General features: G+C 30.8%; 1 protein-coding gene across 5 annotated transcripts in view; it reads right to left on the reverse strand.

Annotated features, from left to right (window-relative positions):
• The window catches only part of LOC143233836 (polyribonucleotide 5'-hydroxyl-kinase Clp1-like), a 96,271-nt gene that overhangs the window by 14,995 nt on the left and 57,383 nt on the right, over positions 1 to 23,893 (reverse strand). For 4 of the 5 annotated variants that reach the window (XR_013018346.1, XM_076470592.1, XM_076470594.1 and 1 more), the window contains exons 7-12: positions 22,854 to 23,024; positions 21,250 to 21,339; positions 14,392 to 14,492; positions 8,423 to 8,561; positions 6,768 to 6,815; positions 1,537 to 1,630 (exon numbers count right to left, since the gene is read on the reverse strand). Coding sequence is in view for 4 of the 5 variants with exons in the window: in XM_076470592.1 (XP_076326707.1) it covers positions 1,537 to 1,630; positions 6,768 to 6,815; positions 8,423 to 8,561; positions 14,392 to 14,492; positions 21,250 to 21,339; positions 22,854 to 23,024 (643 nt within the window). In the remaining variant the exon portion in view is untranslated. The remainder of the gene's footprint in view (positions 1 to 1,536; positions 1,631 to 6,767; positions 6,816 to 8,422; positions 8,562 to 14,391; positions 14,493 to 21,249; positions 21,340 to 22,853; positions 23,025 to 23,893) is intronic. The other variant, XM_076470595.1, reaches the window with a different exon arrangement.

Here is a 23,893-nt window from a genome sequence, read left to right on the forward strand (position 1 = left end):
AAATTTAAAAACAAACAAACAAACACATCTGCAAAGATTGAAGAGATAGACTGGGAAAAACATCCAAATCCTCCTTATTCTCCAGACCTTGTCCCATATTATTATCATGTATTTCAAAGTTTGCAGAACTATCTTGATAGAAAAGAGCTTGGAACACATAAAGATGTCAAAACTACCCTCTCTACATTCTTGACCTCCAAACCCCAAGAATTTTATAAAAGTGGCACTCAGAAGTTTGTGAATCATTGTCAGGAAGTAATTAGTAATAATGGAATATACATTATTGATTAAATAACATTAACGGCATTTGAAATCCTTTCTCTTTTTCTAAACCTAAAATTGGAAATTACTTAAGGGATGACCTGATACTGTTATATAAGATAAAAAGGAGACAAAAGCACTTGGGTAACAAGGGCATCCCACCCCACAAAACTTGGGCAACAGATTAACTGAATATGAAGTGATAAGGCCAAGAAAAATAAACACACCACTGCAGAGATCAGAAGTGAATAAATACCCACCAAAAACCCTTCAGGGGAATAGGAAATTCTGTGGAAAGAAGGGAAATGAAGGGAAAATAATGTATAAAGGGTAAAGAGGTGTAAGATAAAGAAATGAAAATTTAATTCTAAGATAGAGGAAAAAGATGCAGGAGATTTGACCCCCAAGTCTGAAGAAAAGACTTCAGAGTTGTAGAAAGGTAATACAGTGCAACATTATGCCTAGTCACAAGAGGTGACAAACTAAGGAGGATGAAACATGCTTACATCAAAACTGTGAAAAGAGTAATAAAGTGGATTTGCATATCTGGAGAGAAAATAAAAAAACATAAAAGTAAGAAATATAGAAAGAATTACAAAGTGAAAGTGAAGAAGAAACATACCCTGTCCAAAAATTATGAAAAAAGATTTAAGTGCACTGAAGATAGCAAATGTAAGATTAGGCAAGGGTGATTGGGGGAAAATAAAACCTGGTAAAATACCTTCTGTCAAGAACAAGAAATATAGGTACAAAAGAAAGTCTAGGACTCAGTAACCGACTCTTATGAAAAAATTATGTGGAAATAAAAGGCCATGAAAACTGTAGGTGCAGAAAATGTCTAAAAACAAAAATCCAACAATAAATACTTCCAATAATAAAACCTCTATATCTAAAGAGTTCACGAATTAAAAAAAGGGGGAGACATGTTGTTACAAACAAGTGCAAAACTGAGAGGTGATGGTTGAACAATCAATTTAAAATGAGACAGATATGCAAGGAGAACATACCATATGTTCATTTGCAGTAATAGCACATAGAAATATGAGTTTAGGTTTGAGCCTTAAGGCTAATGATGAACATAAAATTGTGCATACAGAAGACAACACAAAATTAGTAAAATCCAACATATGAAAGATGTATTATGAGAATTTTCGTTTTATTACAGCATTGTCAAGTATCATATTCTGAATGACAAATGAAATTCCAACTTATTTTCTACTATGAAAAGACAACAGAAAATCATAAATGTAATCTGGCTGAAATATTCATACTTACACACAAATAAATCCTGCTACATTAGACAACATAGGATGTTCTTCTACATTATTTGAAAAAGTAAGTGCAAGAACATGATGTAATAGATTTGGCCCTGAAATAATTAAAAATATTTAATGTTATTGTAGTTTAAATAAATGTAGACAGAATTACAAAAAAGGTAAACATTTTATTTATATATATAAAAACCACAACTCTACAGAAAGTTAATGAGCTGTCTTTTAAGGGTAAAAACTGGTAATAGAGAGCAGCATTAATCTGTAAACACACTGATGTAAAATTTTAGAAACTTAACAGTTTACACAAGATATTAATAATTGAGGAACGTTAATTGCCTAAGAAAATAAGATCTTCAGTAAAACAAATTTATTTCTAAAGTGTGTAGGTATTTGAAATAAAAACCTTACCATTTTGTATTGTAAAGTTTAAAATCTGTGATAGAGTCCATGTGGAGATATGATCATTTAAAGTAAAATAACGCATTACATTTAGCTTTGTTTATTTGGTTTGTTTGGAATGAAGCCCAAAGCTACACAATAAGCTGAGTGTACTCCGCCAACCATGGGTATCGAAACCAGGTGTTTTGGCAGTGTGAGTCTGCGGACATACTGCTATGCCACTGGAGTCTACATTTAGCTATCCAATTAAAACAAATTACAAGAAGTTATTTGGAGTTTTTAAATAAAACATACTGGATACATAATGAGTTGGCATAACTCAATTATTAATTAGTCATATTCAAGCAAAACAAAAGAACTAATACCTGAACCCCAACAATTTTAATATTATACACTAGCAAATGACATTTCTGATATTTTTACACATGTTATTTTCTTCCAAGTGACAATAAAATTTTGATTATCTACTATGGGAGAGAAAGAAATTCATTGTGATTAAGACCACCTACTGTAGGCAACAATGTTCAATATCCATCATTTACTCAATGTATGTAGGAGAACAAGAGAGATCACAGAATAACATACCTGCCAAATTACAGAAGATACAGACATTTAAATCTGATTTTCTATTTCAAAAAATCAGAAATAAGTGTGTGTACAACTTATTTGCAATATAAATAGGGATTTTTATTGATTATAACTTTTTTCCTTCCAGTTAATAAGGTTGAAGTAAACTTGATATTTTCATCTTTTTATCTCACAAGATAAGAAACAACAAAAGTACCTTTCTAACTACAGAGAAAAGCACAACAGATATTCCACTAGCCATATAGCAAGTAGAACTACCTTTCCAAATAGATTGTAACCAAAGAGTTACCACTGTATTATGAAGTTTTTAGCAAATAAACTGTTTATTCAAAACCCATTATAAGAAAATAACCACAATAAAAAAATAATTATACAGAGTAAAGAAAAAAAGATCATGTAAAATTATATGAAAAGAATGATTCACTGAACATTTAGAAAAAGTATGGTGTGTGGACTTGGATAAAGAACAACTGCTGGCTTCGTTTTTAATAACTAAAAAAATTGTATATAGAACAAATAACATGATCTAAGATTACAATAAGAACAATGTTGTAACCAACATAATGTGTAAAGAGGAAAGAATTACAGAAAGTAATAAAGAAAAAGGTAAACATATTATATATATTCTGTAAGGAGTTAGTGAACTGTTTTTGTAATATATAAAGCTAGTTATTGAGAATAAAAGTACCATAAATGCATGAAAAACTGTTAAGCATTTGAAAGCAATGACAGAATTAATACATGGTAGTAGTATGAAAAGGGTAAAATAAACATTGAAAACATGTCAGAAATTCACATAATTATTAGTATAAGTAGTGAGGTATAATATAATGGTGAAAATGAACTGATAGTAACCAGAGCAAAATTAATGTAAGCAGAATACGAAAATAAGTGTTGGATAATTATGGAAGTAGTAATGCACTCAAGGTTATGAAACTACTACCTGTTAAATATCCACATTGGCTGAGAAGTAACTCTACAGGAACTTTGCTTATTAGTTAGTTACACTGAAAATTAATTGTGAAATATTTCAAGAAAGATGGTCTGCTTCATATTCTTAAGTAATTAAATATTAGCTACAAAGGGTTACTGTACTATTGAACTAATAAAGCAATAAAAAGTGAGTGTGGCATTACATTAGCAGGTTTGAAAACAAACAATACTAATCTTTAAGTGAATCAGGATCATTATGTGCTTACATTATGGTGGCATGTACAATCCTAACAAAGATGGGAGACCACTACTAGTGAATAGTTTTTGTATTGATACAATGATAAAAATTATATATCTAGTTTCTTGATATTCTGATTTATTCATAAAATTCAAATCATTTAATTTGAATCTGTTAGCAGTGTGAAGGAGTAGGTTTTTGCAAATAATTTGAAACAGGTTGGAATGTTTCCAAGAAGAAAAAAATTGCAAAATGAAAACTAAGAAGAAAGAACCAAATATTTATAGAAAACTGAAAAGTGTTGTTATTGTTTGAAATTAAGCATAAAGGTACACAATGGCCTATCTGTGCTCTGTTCACCATGAGTGTCAAAACTTGGTTTCTAACACTGTACGTTTGCAGAAATATCACTGTATCACTGCTGGACACCAAAAAGTGAGTAATACACAAGAAATAGTATGGAGAAATGAAATTCAATCTGTACTAAAGACATTCAATATTTATTTGGCACAAGAAATAAAATGTTTTCTGGTATCTCTTTCATGGCAATCACCTACTGATGCTGTCAATCATAAAGCCTTAACCAGATGTTTAGATTACTCTTGAATAAACAAGTGACCACAAGTTCCAATGTTCAATGCATAGTGAATGATCTGGTCTAATACTTAATAAGAAACTTAAGTGGGTCTAGAAAAGGTGTGCTCTCGAGAATATAGAGCATCCAATTCTACATATAGAAAGATACAATATGGTCAAGGGCACTGAACCTTTTAAAAACGTGTTTATGTGTGGCTTATTCTTTAGGAAGAATGTTTAAGCTAAGTTGAAGGCAAAAATAAGAAAAAAAAAACTTTTACAGTTAAGAAATAAGCAACTTTTTCTATAACCACAGTGCATTTTGGAGGACCCCATCCTCAGATCTCTTTTGATGCATACAATGATGAGAAAATAATTCTCATTTTATTTTTATATGTATTACATCTATAGGTTGTTTTCATATTGAAGTTGTTGAAGGCTAAGTAATTAAAATATTCAACTGTAAAAACTACTTACCAGTATGAATATCAAATTAAATATCAACTCAACAATACATTCAAATGAAATGATATAGCAACAGATACAAAATAATTTATGTTCATCAAAGTAAGAAACAACCAGCAGCAGTAAGAGAGAAGAATCTACAATTGTAACTTACAAACAGCAAAATTTTATTGAAGTGGAATACTCAAATGATAAAAAACGTGCTGGATATAATTAAATGTGTTGGAGCAACAAAACACAAATATGCATGAAATAAAACAATTGTTCATACTGCCAAATTACATGAGCCAATACCAACAATTTGGATCAGAGTTTGACAATCTGCATTTGTTTGTTTTACATATCTGGATGTCCCTAATGCAACTCTTTCTAAGTAAATCACACACTTATCAAACTACATTTTTTCACTACAACACAAAATAAGTGTATATTACATGAGGTTGATGCTAGTTTTAGTGGCATAGAATATTCTATGCTGAAAATAAACTTATCTTTGTAAAAAAAATTAAGAACTAGTTAATATATATATCAAGACATGTCTTGAACAGACAGTTATGAATATTTCTTCTTGCTTCTCCATAACTGACAATTTCAGGATACATTGTACTCTCTCCAAAACAAAGGCATCTGAATGTAACATGTATTTCCACAGAAAAACAAACTTACCAATCAAATCTAAAAAGTCAGATCAGAAAAACATCAGAGAATTCTTTAGATCAAATTGCTACTGGTAGCCAATATGGAGATCAGTTCTAGGTTTACTCTTAGTGCCTTTCATGCAACCTATAGCTTTGAGCATGTTATGTCATTTCTTGTTCACACACAATCTCTCTTACTGTACATCCATGTTGAAACATCTGAGATCAATTGTAAAATGTGTTACTGTTTCTAGTTCAGTTTTTATTTGCCTTTGAAAAATATATTATGACAGGTAGGTGTAGGTGTGCCTTGGTTATTTGTTCTAATTGTGATAATATTATTTCAATAACATTAATTTTCACAAATTTCCCATGAAAGGTGAAGAGTTTTTTAAATTTAGATTTGGACTTATGTAGGCAAAAGAGCAAACAAATTTGATCCATTCAATAAGAACAAACGTGTAAGAAAGAAAGTTTGAACTGGACAGCTGGCAAACTTTAAAGAGATAATTTGGTAACAGCATGCAAAAGGAGTCACTTGCATCATGTGATAGTAGTTAGTAGTACTCTCCTGTTGGTGGAGATGTGATGTATGATAACTTGCATGAGAGACATGTTAGAACTTTGGATTATGACAGATGGATGATAAAGGCTTGTGGCATGCATTTCTGAAAAAGTTAATATACATAGGACAGCACAAAATGAAGAAAGCTAACCTTGTGAGCAAAAGAAGAGTACCTTATCAGAAATTTGTACTGTGATACACCCTGATACATCTTATGAATGAAGAAATATAGGGCAAAGAAATATTTACACCTAAATGAGTGTTTTATTGAAAAGCAACCTTTTTAAATTAATAGGACAGTAATTATACTTTAACATTTAGAATAAAATATATCACCAAATTACAAACAACCTCTAGTTCAATTTTTACTGATTTTGTATTTTCATGAGTATTTTATTAGAAAGCAACCTCAAGTTAAATTTTTACTGATTTTGTATTTTCATGTTGTTGAGAAACTTTGTGTTCCAGTTATATTATGCAATTAGATTTTATATATATTAAAGATCCAGGTAGTAAAACTGAACAGTTTTATAAAACTTTAGGTAACCATGGAGACAAAAAATGGCAAGAGATGAGGCCATTTTAACTTTTAACTGACACTTAAGCAATCTCACAAAAATGTAATAAAATTATGTCCTCCCACATTAACATGTTGACAACATAGGTATATATGAATTGCAGATACTGATTATACCGTCATGACAGGTTGGTCAATACTGACATATTGACTGAACTGACATGCAATAACTGATTCATTTTGATTTTTTTTCTGAAGAAAGCCCCAATAAAATAACAGAATTTATTGTTTTAAAGTACATATTTAAACCTACCAATTTCAACTGGAAAGAGTTTTACTGAAAGTTTTTTTTCTTGAGAATCTGAAATAATAAAACATTCTATTAATTAATTATTGGCATAAAATTACTATTAATCCATGAATGTTCTGCATAAGCTGCTTAAAAAAGGCTTTATCCTGAAGAAGTAACTTAAAACACTGCTATACAACAAATGCAAAAATGAAATTAATAATGATTAAAATTAATCAATTCATAAATAACTTTTAGAAATGTGAATGTCATTGGATATGCCTCTTGGTACATTAAACTTTTTCCCATAGGTAAAGATTTATATATCATAAGTGAATTTTGAGTATTAGAATATGAAATAATAAAATATGCAAGACATTTAATACAAAACTATACTAAATATTCTTTATATTAGATGAGATACTGATTATAAAGAAATGTGTTAACTTCAGCAGACTTTAAAATTTTTCATTATTTTTGTAGTACAATCCATTTTCCCATTCTGACCTTTTGACCGTCACCCACTTTTGTTTATTTATTTAACATTACAATTTTTACAACCAACTTCATAAGCAACCCACATCTTTCTAAAGGACATCTCTTACCTTTAGGGTACACCAAAACACACTGAAATAAAAAGCAAGGCTTAAAAAATATTGATATTCACAGAAATAAAAATTATACATAACTTTTCACCTAAATCCTGAATATAAGGAAGCATAATCCCAGTTTTTGGCATTTCATGACCATTTTTGATGTTTTTGGTAAAAATAACAAGTTTCTGAAAAGTTTTTGGAATAACCATGTTGTTTCAGAATACTTTGAATGAAACCTCATTATTCTTTATTACTTTTCTCATGATTCTATGATTTATTTCAGATACCTGCCCATGTATGTGACTTAAGATAATGCAAAAAAAAAGTAAATACCTATTAGTGTGTATTAATTTATGAAGGTCACTTGGTAACACATTTATTCCTTTCTATTAAGAAAATATGATATCTACTGCAAACTTAATGTCATCATTTTGAGTATTTTTTGAATGTGTAAAATAGACTGTTTATTTCTTTACAGAAGTTGAAAAGAACGTTAAATCAGTGTTTCAATGTGTTCCAAAAATAGGTTAGTACAATCTTTTGTATTATAGTTGTTTGTAAAAAAAGATTTTTTAAAACTTTTTGTTTTACATATAGTTCAAACTTACTTAATAATGGTTTAAGGTTTTAGAAAATTTTAACTTGTATTTAGGAGCCTCAAAAAATTAAATGATGGGTGACAAGAGTGTATACAAAGTTTATGACAAGGAGTGCCAGCAGTAGTCAAAATGTCAAGCCATCATTACTTTTTTAGCTGGCATGACTTTAAATTTCCATTCAAACAGTTTTACATTTTAACTGCAAGTTACTGCCAAAAAACTGAAACGTTTTAAATGCAAAAAAAGCACAAAAGATATGTGCACATTTATAGTTACATATCACTAGCAAATACTACCAAAATATCTGTTACATTTTAACAAGAAAAAATAACAGAAAAAACTTATTAATAATGTTAAAAACATAACAAGATATATTATAGTTAAAGAAAATACCTTGATATCAACTGTTGCTGACATTATGTGGCAATAAAACAGCATGTTTGAAAAAAAAAGTTAATAAAATAGAAAAATAAAGGAAACTTACTTCCAACTCTATATATTTTGATATCTAAAAACTTTACATCAAACACATGTGGGAAAAGTGGGGTACGAAGACCATAAAAGTATTCTTGAACTCGAGAGTCTCTGGTTTGGGCTCTTACTGATTTACTTCTTTCTACTGCCTGTTATACAAAAGTCCTATTTATGTGTCACATTTCATTAAAGACACCATAATAACATAAATCAATTTAATGAAACACTGAAGTGTAACATATAACTAACTTCTATAAATGTAGATACCAAATACCTAAAAACCAATTTCAATAGTGGTGACAGCAAACAAACATAAAACCTAGTTTATTTTTAAAAACTTCTGACAAAATTAAAACAAAATCATGGATACTTGAACCCATAAATAATATGCTATAATTTGTTTTAGTTTAATAATGAAGATTGATACAGGGCTTAAGTCCCATACCAGTTTTTGTTATTTTACATACACTGTAATGTAGAAATAAAATTGTTAATTAATGAAAGCAATTTTTCAATTAGAATTAGTACAATTTATTTCAAGACCTATTACATATTCATATTATGTACCTAATGCATAAATGTCATTTAATACTTAAATGTTTCATTTTAAGACTGTGTAATAAATGTTACTAAACCAAAAAAAATTTCAAATGTATGGCTTGTTTAGAAGCAAGGAGTATGAAATGCAGCTTTAATGTAGAGATGAATAGTTTAAGAAATTTAATCTGAATTATATTAAAATTTGAAACAAGTAATAAAAAAATAAATATATACTGCTGATAGGTTAAAAATTCTATGTTAATATAGTACCAAAATCTACTTCTATGACTTAGGATGGTTGATCTAAAAGATGACAAACAGATAAAGTTAATATGTAACACTCCAGTATTAAACAACTTTAGTTTAGCTTATAACTTGTGATTACTGTCCTTCACTCTTACTGTCGTTAGGAGCCTTTTAATAACTTCTCACTAATAATGCAATGTTTTTATTGCTATGCTGTGAGGATAAAGGCAGTTTCAAGATTAGAAATCACTAAAACTCAATCCCGATCACAATAATTTAGTAACTCCGAAGTTCGTCACATTTCAAGTGCAAAGCAAACACTCTGAAATTTGAACTGAACACTAACACCACATGTTAATAATATGTTTATTATATCCATTATATAAACACAAAATTCTTAAATTTCTTAAGTTCTGATATTGTAATACACTACATCAAATAAAGATGATACAAAAAATTCAACTTGAGATATTATTTTTTTTGTTACTTGACTAGTCCCAAAGTGTATTTATTGTTTTGTGGGATAGCTACATGGGTCCTTCTTGATTTTATGTTTAGAGAATACCTTACACCTTTCATATATAAACGTTATATTTTTTTTATCATGGTTCCCTTTTGTAATTGGTAAGCTACAAAGATAATGTGCTTTGTGGCATGCAATTTTAGGCTTTAGAAGAGAATTTGGATTGCCCTTGAAGAGAGAGGTTCACCTTTTATAACATATTCTAAACTAGCTGTAAAAGACCCATTATGGTCACATTGTATTGCTACCTCTATTTTGAAAACTACAGTCAATTTCATGTTAATAAATTTAGTCTCACTTTCATTATCTTCTTGCTTATTCTTTTATTTGTATGCATTTGCCTATATATGATCCACATACCTGTCATTTTTGTAGAAATTACGTAACTGTGTAGATATAACTCTGGATTACAATAGAATACCATGATCAAAAAAATACTGATGCCAGTGATTTTTGCAAAAACAGTAGCTGATTGGTGTTTTATTTCCTCTGAACTGTTCTTAAGTTCTTTCTCTCTTGTCCTCTTCATAACAAAATAAATCCAAGAGATGCCTCTCCTTTTGGAAAGGACTTTCGTGGATAGGCATATTGGTTTGAGGAAAAGAAATGAGGAGCACTGCTTAACTTCTTCTAGATACTGAGTGTTCTCCAGTACTAAAATTAATATGCAGGAGTTTCACTCTTCTGAAATGGTTGAACCGCACCCTGCCCTAACAGGTAATACTGGTCAAGTAGATCTTTCTCATGCATATCTACTGAAATTGAAGAAGTAGGTGGGAAGTTGTCAAGAATGCTTGGCTGACTGTCATTTTACTGAGAGTACTTTGGGTAGTTTCTATAGTGAGGCATGAGGATTGGTGTTAAGCATAGTTGATGTCCTTTCCTGAATAGTACTTTCAGAAGTGAATAGAGATGAGATATGATGGCCAAACCAAACTCTCCTGCCTATTGCCACAGTAGGTATGTGATGCACCACCACAAAGCATACCCTGACTGAGCCAGTAGCCCTCTTGTTACAGATGAAAGAGCACTGATACTTCCGTTTAGTCAAAGTCACACGTGTGGATGGTCTTGGGTGGTAAAATCACTGCCACAGTAATGCTTCACTTGATTGAACATACATGGTAATTCAACACATGGCAAAATGTAATATTTCCAGCTGCTAGAGGGGATCCAACTGTCATTCTGATGGAATAATGTTGATGACAGAAATAGTGAAACACATCACCTCTACAAGCCTACAAGTGTTCAGTGAGGGAATACTTAAACAGCTTCCTTAAGCAGTTTCATTAACTTAACTGTCTAGAATTCTTAGACTTAAGAAAAGAAAATGTAGTGAATCATATCCATTGGTCAACACTTAAGTTAAAACAGTTGCAGACATTAACTAATGCACTTCACAATATAATAACCTTCTGTCACGTGGTCTAGCTGAAGAGATGATCCAAACTATGAAGCTTAAGCTTTCTATGTTTAGGAACACCAATCAAACTGAATGTGATAATCACCTGTTGTGCATAATAATAGTGATGTACAAAGCAACAGCCTACTATCTGTTCTTTGCAGATGAATTAACCCTCCTGGTTAATCCTGTGTATCTCCTCCACTAAAGAACTGCACAAATCAAATGTACACAGGAACATGTGGAATGATTGTAAACCATATTAGCTAATGTGAATGAGTTTGCATCTTAACAGTTAGGAAAAGCAGCCAAAAGACACAAAAGAATATATACAATAAGACAATAAAAGAACACTAGTTTGAATAAGGATATTAGGTGTGGCTCTGATATACACTAACACCATGACAATCACTGAACCCCAGCTGGACTGGCCTCACCTTGTTCTATATTTTCAGAGAATCTATAGGGAAGATAACTACCTAAAGGTAAAGGCAGTCACATCACAATGCTTCAACTAGCAAAGAAATAAAAACAACTATGCAAAGTAACTTTAAGTCACACCTGAGATAAAGAATATACTGAATCAATATGTGAAACTCCTGAGAAATTGTGAGGTGAAACCATGAATTAGTTTTCAAGCAAAATTTCTTTTGTGCAAATTAAAGTGGGTTTCCTTCAAAAAATATCCCAACAAAAGTCACTGATGTATTGTTCAGAGTTTAGTTTTTACAGGTTGAGAAAACTCAGAATTCAGATACAGTCTATGATAAAAACAGAAAGACTGACAGAATTGTTATTGTTGCATACACATAAATACACTGAAAACACATTTATTGAGAATTTGTGATGTAGTATAAATAAAGTACTACCTAAGTGCTTTCTATTTTGCTGATGTCCTCAGTTCTAATATTTATGATATGCTAAAATATTAAAACAGAAAATTCTTGTCTATCATTTAATTTCCATTTGAATGAAAGTGGTAACATTTCAAGATACTTTTAAAAAGCACATTAAAGTTTGTATACACAACTTTCACTGTCAAATTCAGATATATAAGTACTTATTTGGTATTTAAGTAATGTTGTGATTTATTTTATGTAATAAGTACAAATCTGGTCACTTTATATGATTATATAAACTCTTTCTCTACAAGGTCAATGAAATAGACTGATCTTGTAATCATTTTGTATTAATTATAATTTCCATACTATAGCTTTTAACACAATATATGTTTCTTCATAAAATTTGGGAAAGTTTTAGTAAACATTACAAGCTTTTTGTACACAAAAAATCAGATTTTTGACAATGTATTTTTTACTAAAGTATATACACGATAAAATAAAATATTTTCTCAGACCTTCTTTAGTTTTTACTGTTGACTGTCAATGACAATTACCCTTACTTTTTTTATTCTAATTGTAGTACTATTAGATAATAAATAAAATAAATAGTAAATAATAGTAAATAATTTTTTTATTTAATTAAATAATGTATCAAAGAACATAGAATAATAACATACAAAATGCAGACAAACCCCCATAACTATCACAATTTTTCTAGCTTTCTAACTGTACAACAAGAGTTGTTAAAAGTTCAACTAAACATGTTGATGGATTTCTTATGGAACAAAGCTTGAACTAAAAACAGAATTGACAATTCTCTGAACAGAAAACAAAAAACAGAATACTTCATTTGAGAAATTAAAACTTTATTTTTCTATTGGTTCTAAATAATAAAGTACTGAACATTAGAAAAAATTACTGACAATTTCTGAAAAAAAAAAAAAGAGTGTGACAGGTGGATATGGCAAGAGGGGTCTAATTTTATATTTGATAGCTTTGTGATGACAACATTATAATAAGTAACTTACATTAAGTTTCGTACTTCTTGGAGGTGTAGTAAATAATTTAGAGAATAGGAGATGCCTGGAGGGAAAAGCCACAATTCTCATACTAGGTAATATTCATGATTTTTGAAATATTGCCTTATAATATTCATAATGTAAAATTTATATATACTAAAATATGGATTATTAGCTACATATTTACACTACATTTACTAATATATCTAGAAAAGAAAGTATCCTAATAAATTTGAATATAACTCACTTAAATCTCATGATTTTATATTTGTTGTCATAAGGTAATCACAACTGCCTTCACCCTGAAAAACGTTAAATATACACAACTGCTTCAATTTAAGTTTGATGAGAATGTTATGACACAGAGCATTTATATAGCATAAATATTAAATGTATTTTATAAGTGATAGTCTATCATATGTTTGTTGATGTAACTGCTTATGAATCATATATTGTGTAGTTCACTAGTTATGAATTGGTGATTGTTATGTTATTGCATCATAATATCTAGTAGTGTGTGTGGAGCATTTTAGACACATGTCAAGGTATAAATACATGTTACAAATTTACTTTGATAGGTAATTCTAGACTGCATGATTGTGAGTTTAGCCATACAAAGTATTTGTGGCAATTTGTAAAATGAAATTATCACAGACTATACTGTAAAAATACAGTAGGAAGAATAATTTCTCTTGTCAATTGTGTTCTAAAATAACTGAATCAGCCTGTATGGATTTTAACACGATCATTTAAAGCTCTGAACACAACTGTTATAACCAATAGTGTAGTGAGCATTTGCAAATACATATGACTTGTTTTAATATATTATTTTGAAACAGCTGGACTGTTTGCTGTTTGTTTATTGTTGAAATTTACTGCCAGCAAGTAATAGACACCTGCTGTAAATAACCTATCCCATAAAAAAACTTAGTCTGGATCTGCCCATACAATCTAGGGTTATTTCAATTAGTAGACTGGTATTCTACTCACAGAGTCAATAAAACAAATAGCTTGAGATGGTAGCAGCCTGAGAAACTAAAATCTATGTAATATTGTATGAAAATAAAAGTTAGATGATTAAAAGCCACTAGCCACTAACTAAATTAAACTTTTAATACTCCAAAACATCTTGCACAGTTCCACTTTGATCTCCTTTTTTCTCTATTCATTCTGGGATATGGTATAACAGACAGGACAAAAGACAGTTAAACATAGTGTAATTTTATATAGCATTCTTCTTGATCAAAAACATGATTACAGTCTATTAGCCTAAGTATGTGAAACATGAGTAGTAAAAAAGTTAATGAAAATTTAGTGAATAGAAAATATAGTGAACATGTATTACCATGTTTAACTGTCAATTGATAAAACTACTTTATTTGTAGTATTCTGATCTTCATTACTCACCCCACCTGATTTAGGTATAGAGATGATTTGTACAAAGGAAGGTACATCACGACGTAATTCAGTGCACAGTTTTTCTTGATCAACAACCAAGATAACATCAACTAAAAAACAGAAACACATTAAATGTAATTCAGCTCAATATAGGAGTATGTCTTCCAAGATGTGCTGGTCCAACACATTTACTGTGCGCAAATTAGAAAACTTATTAAAGATCAAATTAAAAATGAAATTATAAGAAATTTAGAATTTTATTGAAATAGTGTAAGGTTTAAGTACTTACTTTCCTCATTTTTTACACATCTTGATATTGATATTCTTTTAGCAGTACAAAAGTGGACAGTTAAGTTTCAATAACAGTAACTGTTCACCAGTGAACCTACTTTCAAATTGCACAATTAAAAAAACAAAGACCTCAGGATGCTGTCCTATAACTAAAACATATAATGAACAAGATGTGAGAAAAAAGTAAAGACAAAACCTGAGAAACTTTCACCAATAAACCATAAACAAGGTAAGAAAATGTTATGCAGATGTAAAAGTACTTAAAATTAATTTTCACTTTTCTCTGAAAAAGGCTGAAAGACAATTGCTCAGATTCCATTTTTTTATTTTTGTTGCTTTCAAGGTTTCCTATAGTTATTGTTTTATTTTACATATCTATTTTGAGCTAATTTTATGTTTATCATTTATTGAATAAGTTCTACACACTACTTGATGTACATAAAATGTTTAATTTTTTTCTTTTTAAAACCAATATTTCTACATAAGAACTATATAATGTTTTTTTAAATCTTGTATATTTTAATGAAACCTCAAGAGTGGAACATACAGACAAAACTTCCTGAGCTCAAAACTTTATGTAAGTATTGTGCTTTACTAAAGGATCATTTAGTTAGTTTTTCTGTTAATACTTTGATAACTTCAAAAGCAATGACTACTGTAAAGCATAAATCAGAGTACACTATGTAAATTTAGTCAAACAACTACAATTTAAGCTATAGCATTTACTACCAATTAAAGCTACATGTACATGAAGGTTGTACTGAACAGTCAAACAGGCTATCTTGAATTATTGTATTACTTACAGCAAAAAAATGCATTATTACATAAAGTCTGTCTATAGTGCGAAAACTGATCCTTCCTAGTACTTAATAACCTTAAAAAAATTGATAAAGGGGTATGCAAAAAAACAAATACAATCCCATTTATTCTGAAGTTAGTTGGAGGTTAATTAGAAAATGTAAAAAAAAACAACATAATAATAATTTTAAAAAATAGTAATTTACTGGATGTACAGTAATTAAAAAAAAGAGGTATAAATTTTCCTAAATCATGCTCTCATGGTTAGTTTATAATGTACATATAAAAGCTAAAAGAAACTTAAAATAAAAAAGTGATAAAATTCTTGAATCTTTATAAAATGTAAACTTTTTAAAATGAAAATGGATTTAAAACATGTAATTTAATACCTGTAAATATGAGAAAAAACTTTTCTTCTTGAGTTGTTTTCATACTGTTGACATCCACATGATCCCAAATTCTCAATGTCTTTGGCACAATACAATTCATACGTCAATTTACTCACAGTTCTCTACTTTTCTAACCTTCATATGACTAATTGGAGATGTATCAACAGAATGTACATAAGTACTGTTATACTGCCATATGCAAGATTTCTTAGTATGTAGGCTAATGGCATAACCTCTTTTTATTGGTTATGAAGAGATGAATGGGATTGTATTTCAGATGTAAGTAACTGATAGATTTACTCATGGAATACTGAAAACCTGTACACCATCACTGAAATAGAAGAAGAATACTGCAAAGTGTCATAAGGAACACTATTTTTCCAAAAGTAAAGATCTGAAACAAAAGAATTACAGCCTTAACCATCAATAAAAAATTTAACATTATCATCCAAAAGCCTTAGCAAAACTACTTTCCATAGAATGTAAAGTTTTCCATTTGAACATGATGTGTTCTTAAGAAAAGATGAGAAGATGCATGTCTATGACAAGTTTCCAAACTCTTATTTTCTTTTAGAACTACTGAGAAGAGTAGCAGCATATAGAATTGTGATAAACAATTTCAAGTTCTCATTCCTGAAGAAGTGTTGAGACTTTGTGATCCTGAATATGTGATTAAATACAAAGGAAGAGGCAAAATATTAAAAGTATTTTGAAAGATCTGGTAAAATAATGAGCCCCATAGAGAAACAAATGATCCTAGACAATCCACAAAACAGGCCAGATGGGAGATTTGTCCAGAACAGAAGAGAATCACTGAGGAGGTCAAAAAGACATAACTCGACTATGTCTACACATGGCCACTTAAGTAAGGGATACTGAAAAAATTGGTGAGGGAGGCAAAGCAGGATGATGAACATTACATGCTGGTTTTTACTAAACTGAATCCGTACAAGAAATATGTTGAAATTTTAAAACCATAATCAGCTCCTGATGAAAGGCTTCTCCTGAATGAGACTAGTGGTGATGAAATTCATGTAAAAATTAATGATGCATGAGAGAAACTTTGCAGATCAGTTGGAATGTTGAAGGTGGGAATTGGAAGACACATATCTTATAGCAAAGCATAATGGACAATGCAGAAGAATGCAAAGTAAAAATTTGGTTCTCGCTAAAATAAAGCATGGAAAACAAAGGCAGACATTGAATAATTACTCTGAAAAAGAAAGTTTCAAAATAATACAAATTCAGATCATGCAAGGAGGAAAACTTCTGATGGATCAAATCAAGTTCCATAGAAGGACTTCCACCTACACAGGTAATCTGAGGGAGATAGCTCTTGTTGAAAGACTATTAAGATTTAGATGATTGACACTAAATCAAAAATCAGGGAAAGGTGGTAATTATTAGGTCATACCTTAAGTAATCTTCAATTTTAGATTAAAAAAAAAGAGAAGGATTTCAAACACTTTTAATGTTATTTAACCAATAATGTAGTTTCCATTATTATAGTGAATTACTTCCTGCCAATGATTCCCAAGCTTTTGAATGCCACTTCTATAAAATTCTTGTGGTTTGGAGGACAATAATGTAAAGAGGGTAGTTTTGAAATGTGTTCCAAACTCTTTTCCATCAAGATAGCTCTGTAAACTTTGGAACAGATGATAATCAGATGGGGTAAAATCTGAAGAATAAGGAGAATATGAAAGTTTTTCCCAGTCTAGCTCTTCAATCTTTGAAGATATGATCCTTGCTGTAAGGGACTGTGTATTATTCTGGTGTAATACAACACCTATAGAGTTGATTAAAATAGACCTCTTTTCTTTCAGTACAACATTCAAGCACTCTAACTGTTGACAAAGAAGTATCAAGTAATTGTTACATTGAGTGGCAGCAACTCAAAGTGGATCACACCAAAAATATCCCACAAAACGTTTAACAAGACTTCATATGGTGAAGGTCCATTCTGGGCTGTGCTTTAGCCAGCTTACCTGCACTGAGCCATTGTCTGCAGCTCTTAACATTTTTATAATACATCCATTTTTTGTATCCAGTCACTAACCTGTCCAAAAAACTGAGATATGTTCATGAGAGTGCAAAGAAGTGCAAATGTCCACTCTTGCTCTAAGGTTGGCTTCTGTCAAATCATGGGGGAACCTATTTTCCAAGTTTTGACACCTTTTCAAGCTGTTGAAGATGACAGTGAACTATGGGTTGAATTAAGCTTCAATGCTAGTTCTTCAACTGTTACAGCACAATCTTTATCAAGTGCAGCCAGCAGCAAGTCATCATTAAACTCAACAGGATGACCTGAATGTGGCACACCACTTAAGCTGTAGTTACCTCATGTAAACTTCTGAAACCACCTTCAACATTTTCTTTCATTGAGAAACTGCACCATAAACACCTTGAAGGTTTTGTGTAGTTTCTGCTGCACTATTTGCCTTTTTTAAACTCATGAAGCATTATGTGGTTAATATGTTCCATCTTCATAAGGGTTTATTTAATCAATGATCTGAAAAAGTGGAGTTGGGTTAATTTCTTTTATTAGTCTGAACATTTTTATATATGTCCTACTTATAATTGTCATTAAAGCCTTCTACAAAGACAGAAATGATGATGCACTTTCTGTATTAAATTTTCAGACATTACTTGCAGACTGACCTGATACAATGATTCAAGGACTGAATCATCCAGAATAATTAGTACCCTCAAGCAACATAAACAGATCAAGATGGAAAATATATCATAAAATACCCAAGGGAAAAAAAATTACACATGCAAAAGCTTCTTCAGAATTAATGATATCTGAAAAATCTTCATCATCATTATGAAAAAAATGGCAGATGTTTTGCAATTAAATGTCTGTGCAAACACAAAACTCCCCAGGGACACTAGTAGACAAATATGGAAATTCAGTTTGAATATACAAGTTGATCATCAACACTATAGACAAGCAAACTTCTTGCATAGTAGCAGCAGAATATATGAGAAAAGTCTCAAAAGATGTTATAAGATCTCTGATATTGATAGAAAAGTTAGCAGCATTACTTAACAATGTCTTCAAAGTTCTAGTGAATGAAATTAACAAAACGAATTTTCAACAAGAAAATCTGGCTTAAGATGAGAAAACAGAGCCTATGTACATTATTTTGATGAATGCACAATAAGACAGGTGAAAGGTAGGAGATATTTGGGTAAGTTGACAAATGTATCAAGGACACCCAGAATTTGCCAATAGCAAGAAAGCAAGTTATAAAGAAAACGTTTTCAGTATATCAGAAATAAATCTATCTAATTTGAAAAACTATTAAATGTTTATATTATTTTATTTGTTTAACATTAAGCACAAAGCTATGCAATGGGCTATCTGTGCTCTGCCTATCACAGGTATCAAAACCCAGTTTTTAGTGGTGTGAGTCTGCAATTGTACTACTGCACCACTGGGGGGCAAAGTATTAGATAAAAGCTTTTACTAATGAAATGAAATTTGTAAAATGGATGGAAACTAACTGATGTGGAGACACAAATGTAGAGGATGATGTTTCGAAAGTCTTCCATCTTTTATCTTCAGGATCTGATGACGAAAGATTTCACTGAACATAATAAATGATCAGGATCCAACTAGTCACAAAAGTGAGAAACGGTAGTCAAATAAATTGGTGAAAAGGATTTATTCCCTTCCATGACTGTCAGTGTCTAAGATAAGAAGGACTTTTTTGGGTTTAGAAGGACACAGGTAGAATGACAAAGTATATTTTGCAAATGAATTGCAAACAATTCCAACTGGTGACATCTGCAGGCCAGCAGAAACAAACAAAAAGAAAAAAACCTTAATGGAAAGATGATATATATGGTACATGAGGTTAATGCTCAAATGTATGTCAAGAAGGAGCATGTAATACCACCCCAGTTTCCCAGATAGGTAACTGAAATGGTCTTTTGGAACAAAGGACCCAAAATGACTTGAGGAGGTATGAGATCACTATGGAATCAAATAACTTCTGTCTCTTCAAGTATCTAAAGTTAGTTGATAAGGCCACCTTATGTAATGTGACAATGGAAAATACTGAACCCTTGTAAAAGAGCCAGATCAAAAAATGAGCTATGGTTGGCACTTCTGTATGAAATAGGTTCAATCTTCTCTCACAATACACCATTTTCAATGTGTACCATTTCCAGTTATAAATGCCTACTGTGGGACTATGCAGTGACTAAAAGAGACACATAGCAACATTAAAAGTTAAATCCTGATGCAGTGTGGAGGACTGTGTAATCTCCATGCATGAAGTCTGAGATTTGGAATGGCTGGATTTACAATAGTGGATCACAGCTGCCTTAACAAAGACAAAGTTGAAGAGGTGAGTACTACTGAAGGTACCAAAGAAGGTGAAACTATGGTTGAGCCAGTCAATGAAGTGCTACCAATAGAACACAAGTGGCTGAATGAATCATATCTAAGACTCTAGGTAACAGATGAATTGGTACAAAGGCATAGAGACACAATCCTGTCCAGTCTTGACTCAATACCCAATTGCCAATGCCCAAGGGTGAGGTATCAGAGACCAAAAATTCCAGCAGTTTAGAGTTCCAATTAGTGGCAAATGCATCAATCACTGATATGGAGATTTGTGCTGTATATCAACTTCCCAATTTTTTTTATTTAACATTAAGAACACTCAAAGTATCTCAAACAGTCATAGTACAGAGAAACCCACTTGTGAATACACTGTCAAGAAAAAGTGATAATATTATCTGAATAATGTGCTTATATACAATACCAGGGTAGAAGATGTATTGATATAAGTGGAGAGTGCCAATGAGACAGATACTGTGAAAGGTAATTAAGTGAAGAATAAAAGGCTGGAGAGAGCAATAAAAAAATCAGACCAATGTTTAGATGGGCAAAAGAAAAGAAACCATACCAGTGGAGTAACAGCCATAATGTGAGAACATGTAAATATGCTTTGGAAGTTAGATTACTGAAGATTAGTAAGAACATATGCAAAATTCTCATACAGTAGATGCACAAAAAAAGCATCTATCAAGTATATGCCCATTCTAGATTATTCCCTGCATAAGTATTCCACACAAACATCTAAGGATACCTTCATTTGTTTTTGTTGTTGTTGTTGTTGTTTTTTGCCAGATGTTGGCTCAGGTTTCAGGTCTTGTAAATACAATATGTAAACATGTTTATGCTTTAAATAATGCAAAGTGCAGTTCCACTAATACTTAAGATAATTTTGTATCCTTTTTGTCCTGTTTTTTTAAATAACATTTCTTTCTGTAGTGTTGTGTCTATTTACTTATTGATAGGTTCTGTATACACTATGAAAATAACAAAATATCCCAATATCTCATATATGTCAATAATAACAAATTTCCTTACCTTCAAATGCAAAAGCAGCATGAGTTATTGCTTGATATCCTTGACTCTTTACCCAGCCACATGTATTTATTATTATTCCACTTGATTTTACTAAAATAAAAAATAAATTTGTGTACTAAACAACAAGAATAAGCATAAAAATTAAAGTTTGTTTTACAATAAAACTCAGTTAGATACTTATAAAACATTTTAGCTAATTGCCAAGAGATAGACATGTTTGTTTTCCTTTATCTCTTTACTTTCTCTTCCACTAATCAATGGTCAATACTGGATGATTTTTAATCTCTGTCATTTTCCACTTTGATATGAGGTTATGTGACATAAGCTGTGTAGTAGTTGTTCAATTAGTTATAGCCACATATATTTTTCTGTGTCTGGGCTGGTTGACTGATTGAATACTTTTGGTTATTTTTTTCAAGAAACCTTCTCAGCAGTGAATGAAGGGAAGGTATAACATGGTAGAAGCATATATTTGATTTCTGTTGGAATATAAAAATTTCAAATAACAAAACTTACCTCTACAACTACTTTTTAGATGGAAAGCCAAAGAAACATAAGTTGAAATAAAACTGGAGAAAGAAAGGTGTAGCCTGTCTATCCAGAAAGTAGAATGAAAGCAAGTTATGCAACATACAACATGGAAATTAATTGGAATAAAGAAATGAGCATGGACCTATGATGCCAAATGTAAGGAAAAATGTATATAACTACAAAAAGAACTTAATCTACTTAATTTACATAACAAAAGATACATTCCAAGATTTAATTGCAAGTCTGACATTAGAGAATAAAGATCTGTCATAAAGGTGCTTGAAAGTCATAAATGAAAAACCACTAGAAAGTAAGAATATAGTTAAACAATATCTATCATAGTTATTTAAAGAGGAAACAATCTAAATTAGTTTGAGCACATAATGACAAGGAAACAGAGTCTACATAAAACAAGTGATTTTATGTCATCTGTGGATAATTTTCCATATTCCAATTGACAAAGAAAGACAATTCCTAACAAACCATTTCCTCCTGCAAATCCCCAGGGTGGTCATCATTAGTGACTGAATGACTCTTGTTTACCTTGCATTTCTTATACATTGTTGTCACCTTTCCCAAACACTTGGTGAACTAATTTTTTTCACACATTAACATATAATGTTATCCGACAGTTTTATCTACACAAGACTAAGTTGAAAATAAAAATATTCAGAAAAATGATTATAATCTATTTTTCAGCATGGATGATAAATTTTTAGGGTCAAGTAAATCTTTAAGCATTTTACTTTTGTACTTCAAAAACCAAACCAGTAATAAAAACTATAACAAACCAAGCAAAAGAACTGCATTTAGTCAGATCAGTTTTTCAGAGTGTATTATTACTATGAATGAATGAGCAGTTGCACTTGTAAGCATCCAACATAAAATAAATAATAATCAAAATCAATTATGAGAGTGAAAATGCACAAAAAAATGAAGAGACTTGGCTGAAAAAATAAAATGAAAACATCAAAGCAGAGGAAACAGCAGAAAAAAAAAGATAACACTTTAACTGCCAAGATAAAAATATATTAAAAATGTTTATGAAATATTTTTCTAAGTTTAAAAAATACCTTTTTGACTTAAATGGATTTTAGAGTTGATATTATCAGCTAGTCTTGTAACTACAATGTTGTAAAACTTAAGACTGTCACCAGGCCCTTTGTGTCCATAGTGGTAGACAAGTGGTGTTTGCTGGGAAAACCCTTCTTCTGCATCTGCTGGATGTTCAACTACTAATGCTCCTAGAATATGATGAATAACAAATTCTACATGATAAGATTTAAGACATACAATGGTGTTTAAGAGATCAAGAAAACAAAAACTCACCCATACTTGCTTGACTTTACTGAAACTGAAAAACTCATATTCAAAATGTTACACCATAAATTAAGCTATTTGTAGTTTCAAACTAATACACTAGAGGGTTTATTTGTTTGTTTGTTGTTAAGTGTAAAGTTACACAATAGAATATTTGTGTTGCGCTCTTCATTTATCAAATCCCAGATTTTAGTGCTATGAACTTTCATACTCAGCCACTGGAGGACCTATACCAGATGGAAAGTTACTAGTCAACAAAAACCCACCATCCACTAATGGAATACTCTTCTTTCACTGAACAATGATTGCTGACCACTACTATAGTGCATCTATGGGCTCAAAGTTTGGATGGTATTTTTTCAGCAACCACAAGTTAAAGAATTCTTAGATTCACAATCTGAGCATCCTAAATACATACTTGGCCCCAAACTGCCCAATACTTATTATGAAAGATTCTACTACTGAAACTAAAAAACAAAAATTACCATCTGATACTTCAGGCCTTATTTCCATAAAATTATGGAAAATTCACATATTAATAATTATTCAATACTTTATAATCTATTTGTGATTCAGTAGAGACCAAACTATGAACATATTAAAAGAACTTTTAATCATATTCTTGATGATGAGAAATCCACTTGAAATAAAAATGTATCTCAGACTGGCTGGTATGGGTCATTAACACTTTTATTGATAAGCAGACAACAATGTTTCAACCTTCTTAGGTCATCTTTAGGTTAGCAAAGAGACATGCCAGACATGTCATAGGGATGAGAGTATAAACGAGTAC

Source organism: Tachypleus tridentatus, chromosome 12 (assembly GCF_004210375.1).
Source record: "Tachypleus tridentatus isolate NWPU-2018 chromosome 12, ASM421037v1, whole genome shotgun sequence".
Taxonomy (NCBI): Eukaryota; Metazoa; Arthropoda; class Merostomata; order Xiphosura; family Limulidae; genus Tachypleus; species Tachypleus tridentatus.